Source organism: Anarrhichthys ocellatus, unplaced genomic scaffold (assembly GCF_004355925.1).
Source record: "Anarrhichthys ocellatus isolate YVR2014 unplaced genomic scaffold, GSC_Weel_1.0 scaffold101, whole genome shotgun sequence".
In the NCBI taxonomy this organism is placed as follows: Eukaryota; Metazoa; Chordata; class Actinopteri; order Perciformes; family Anarhichadidae; genus Anarrhichthys; species Anarrhichthys ocellatus.
The window spans coordinates 802365-805632 of NW_022280131.1; the positions used below are offsets into that span (position 1 = coordinate 802365).

Here is a 3268-nt window from a genome sequence, read left to right on the forward strand (position 1 = left end):
TGTGTGTGTGTGTGTGTGTGTGTGTGTGTGTGTGTGTGTGTGTGTGTATTTGTGTGTTTCGACCCATGCAGGGAGAAGACGTCCTCAGCAGGAGCTCTGATCTCATCTTTTCTGGAGAGTTGAGCAAGCTGTCCCAGCCTCAGGCTAAGAGTCAACAGAGAATGTTTTTCCTCTTTGATCATCAGATGGTCTACTGCAAAAAGGTGCCTCAGCATTTTGCACTACTGCTGATGACAGTATGAGTAAAGAATCATCCTAATGGGGAGGGAAAAGTGAACTTGTAGTATCTCTGACTGTGGATGATCGTCATACTTAAATTACACACTGACCTTCTCAGCTTTTGGTTGGGGCACTCCAAGGAGTCACAAGATTGATATGATAGGGAGAAAAAAACATTTGAAATTCTTAATACTTTTCAGTCTGTTGGCCACCTTCCATTTGTTTTATTTGTGCACCATTTTCCATATGCACAGCTGTGTTGGTGTCATAAATGGGCATTAACTAAAATGTTGGAAAGAAATAGGTTGAAATAAAAATAACCATAATGATATTAACTATTTGCATTGTAGTGCACTTAAAATCCCTGTTGAATTCACAATATATGAATCTGTAGGCCACAGATTAACAGCCAAAATAATTTTTGGAATACTAGATTTGCTTTTATTGAATACGTAGATCCTACATTATAAGCCGTCCACAGAATGTTTCCAAATGGTTGATATATTTTTGTATATTAGAAATACACAAAGTATCTCTTCAATATTAAGTCACTAGGCCGCTATTGTCTACATTCACAAAAAGTGTAGTCCTTTCACATTTTTTTCAGTTTCATTTCAAATGCAGGAGAGGAAATTATCCAAATATTGAAGTTTACTAAGTGCTCGTATCTGTGATGACATCAGTATTTGCCTATAAATGACATTCATTCACATGACAACATTAAAAAAGAGCCAAATAATAATTGCTTACAAGGCCCAAAGTGGTGTGCTAAAATATCTTTGTTTAAGTAGCAGTACTCAAATGCCATGTGCAGTTCTATAGGAACTGGAGAATATTTCTTCATTGAAAGAAGAGCAAAGAACCCATTGAAGGCTTCATCCATTCAGCTGTATTTTTGAAAGGGCCTACTCTTTTCCAAACAGTTTCCTACAGCTTCTCAGATGGTTCTGTGTAACAAACCATCTGGTGCGTCTGCTTAAAATGAACCCACTAAGTTGCAAAAGTTAGCCTGCACCCCTCCCTCTCAGATTTCTGCCACTTTCTGTGCACTGTATATGTATTCGGTAGTAATTAGTCATTGTTAGAACTCAGTGGCGGGTCGTGCATTTCATACCTGGCCTTCACTGCTGTCCTGCAGCTGAAATACCACCTTATAACTACATTGTGGCGCCACAGCTATTATTCATTTTTAAGGCTGTAACTATGTACATCTTCATATTAAACCGTTCGGTACGAGTCGTTTGAATAATGCCAGAGCATTTAGAAAATGCAAAAGCCTAAATTCAGGAAAATATAATGTTCTCAGGTGGTCTGGCTGTGGGATCCACAGTCATTTCTTAATGACAAGCCTCGACCCACAGAGATTAATTTAGGATTTTACTTTCACAGCTTAAACATTGAACGTACTGCTCTGCAATGTCTTTCCTCGTCTCAGTACCCTCTGTCATGGTGCATCTCACTCAGTCAGAATGCATTTTGATTGGCTGAGCTGCATCACGTGAGGTGATTCACTACCCATCAGCCTCTGCTGGCTGTTGAGTTTCGTTTCACGATAGTCAAGTGCTCACCCACTGACCAATCACAGCACACTCTGTACCTCGCGGAAAAGCTACAAACGGACACTGGCGGCATGTAATGCTGACGTCATTATAGGCCGGCGCGCAGGCTCTGATACGTCAAAGAATACGCCCAACATGTCAAACTAAAGATCTGATTGGTTGAACACTATGACAATCAACAATATCGTCCCCATTTACTTTAATCTGCACTGGCTGCAGGTGAGACTCTGCAGGCCTGGGGCCTCTGTTCTTACCTAGAGACACAGAGGTGAGATCTGATTGGATAAAAGCTCTACTTAAAACAAGCTGCACTGGAAGCAAAGCAACTGAGGAAGACAGTAGCTGTGCAATGAGAAAATAAGATAATGGGAAAAATATATTTATAAATTATAATACATGTAGTGTATTTAAGAAAAATTATTTTTTTTTTAATATATATAGTTTTGTGATTCTGTTTATGCCAGCAGAGAAGGCCTTGCAGGCCCTGACGGCCCGCCACTGTTAGAACTATCTATTAGTTCTAACTAATGCTGCCCAACTATTCTTCAGTACACCGTGGTTTTTTTACCAAAGATTTTATGCTATATTGACTTAACATGATCCCTCTCTTTGTTCAGACCTGCGGCATGAGACACACCATTTATCAATCAGTCAGCCATGTTGGCTCTTGTTGGTTCCGTGGATTACTTACTTCTGGTACTCTTCAAAAGGATTCTTGGCTAAATGTGGCATCTCTATCATTGCAGGACCTCCTGCGGCGAGATATGCTGTACTACAAGGGTCGGATGGACATGGACTACATGGAGGTGATAGACGTGGAGGATGGCAAGGAGAAGGACTTCAACATCAGCGTGAAAAACGCCTTAAAGCTGCGGGCGCTGGCTGGTGAAGAAATCCAACTCCTGTGTGCCAAGAAGCCAGAGCAGAAACAGCGCTGGCTGAGAGCCTTCGCTGACGAGAGGATCCAGGTCCAGCATGACCGTGAGACAGGTCAGATATTTGCACAGTAAACACAAATAATAAATACACAAACCTGTGATATTCTAGTCAACCTTTCAGCCATGCTTCCTTTTCTGCCATGGACATGTGATCCATGTACTTTACCTTACCCTCCTCACTTTGTGGTGCCACAGGAAGGGTTGGGCTGCCAGCAGTAAATGGATTTCATATGATGCTGACCAAAAGAATAGACAAGCAAAATGTCATCCAGGCTTGTGTCTTGAGTTGTGCGGCTGCTTTACTGTGACACTATGAATTATGAGGAATGAATGTGTTGGACTTATGTCGAGTCCAGCACATTTCCATCCATGAAGTCCTTGTTGGCTTGTATTGAGAATGTGGACAGTCAGTTTGGTTCACCTTTTGTGAACAAACAAAATGAAAGTAACTTATTGAGAAAGCTTCCTAGTGATACCAAGTTAAATCTACAAAGGGTGTTATATGCTCCACACACACACACACACACACACACACACACACACACACACACA

General features: G+C 41.2%; 1 protein-coding gene across 6 annotated transcripts in view; it reads left to right on the forward strand.

Moving 5' to 3' along the window:
* arhgef4 (Rho guanine nucleotide exchange factor (GEF) 4) overlaps nucleotides 1-3268 on the forward strand; it is a 129157-nt gene that overhangs the window by 114554 nt on the left and 11335 nt on the right. For all 6 annotated transcript variants that reach the window (XM_031875986.1, XM_031875985.1, XM_031875989.1 and 3 more), the window contains 2 exons: nucleotides 72-203; nucleotides 2525-2768. In XM_031875986.1, the coding sequence (XP_031731846.1) occupies nucleotides 72-203; nucleotides 2525-2768 (376 nt within the window). The remainder of the gene's footprint in view (nucleotides 1-71; nucleotides 204-2524; nucleotides 2769-3268) is intronic.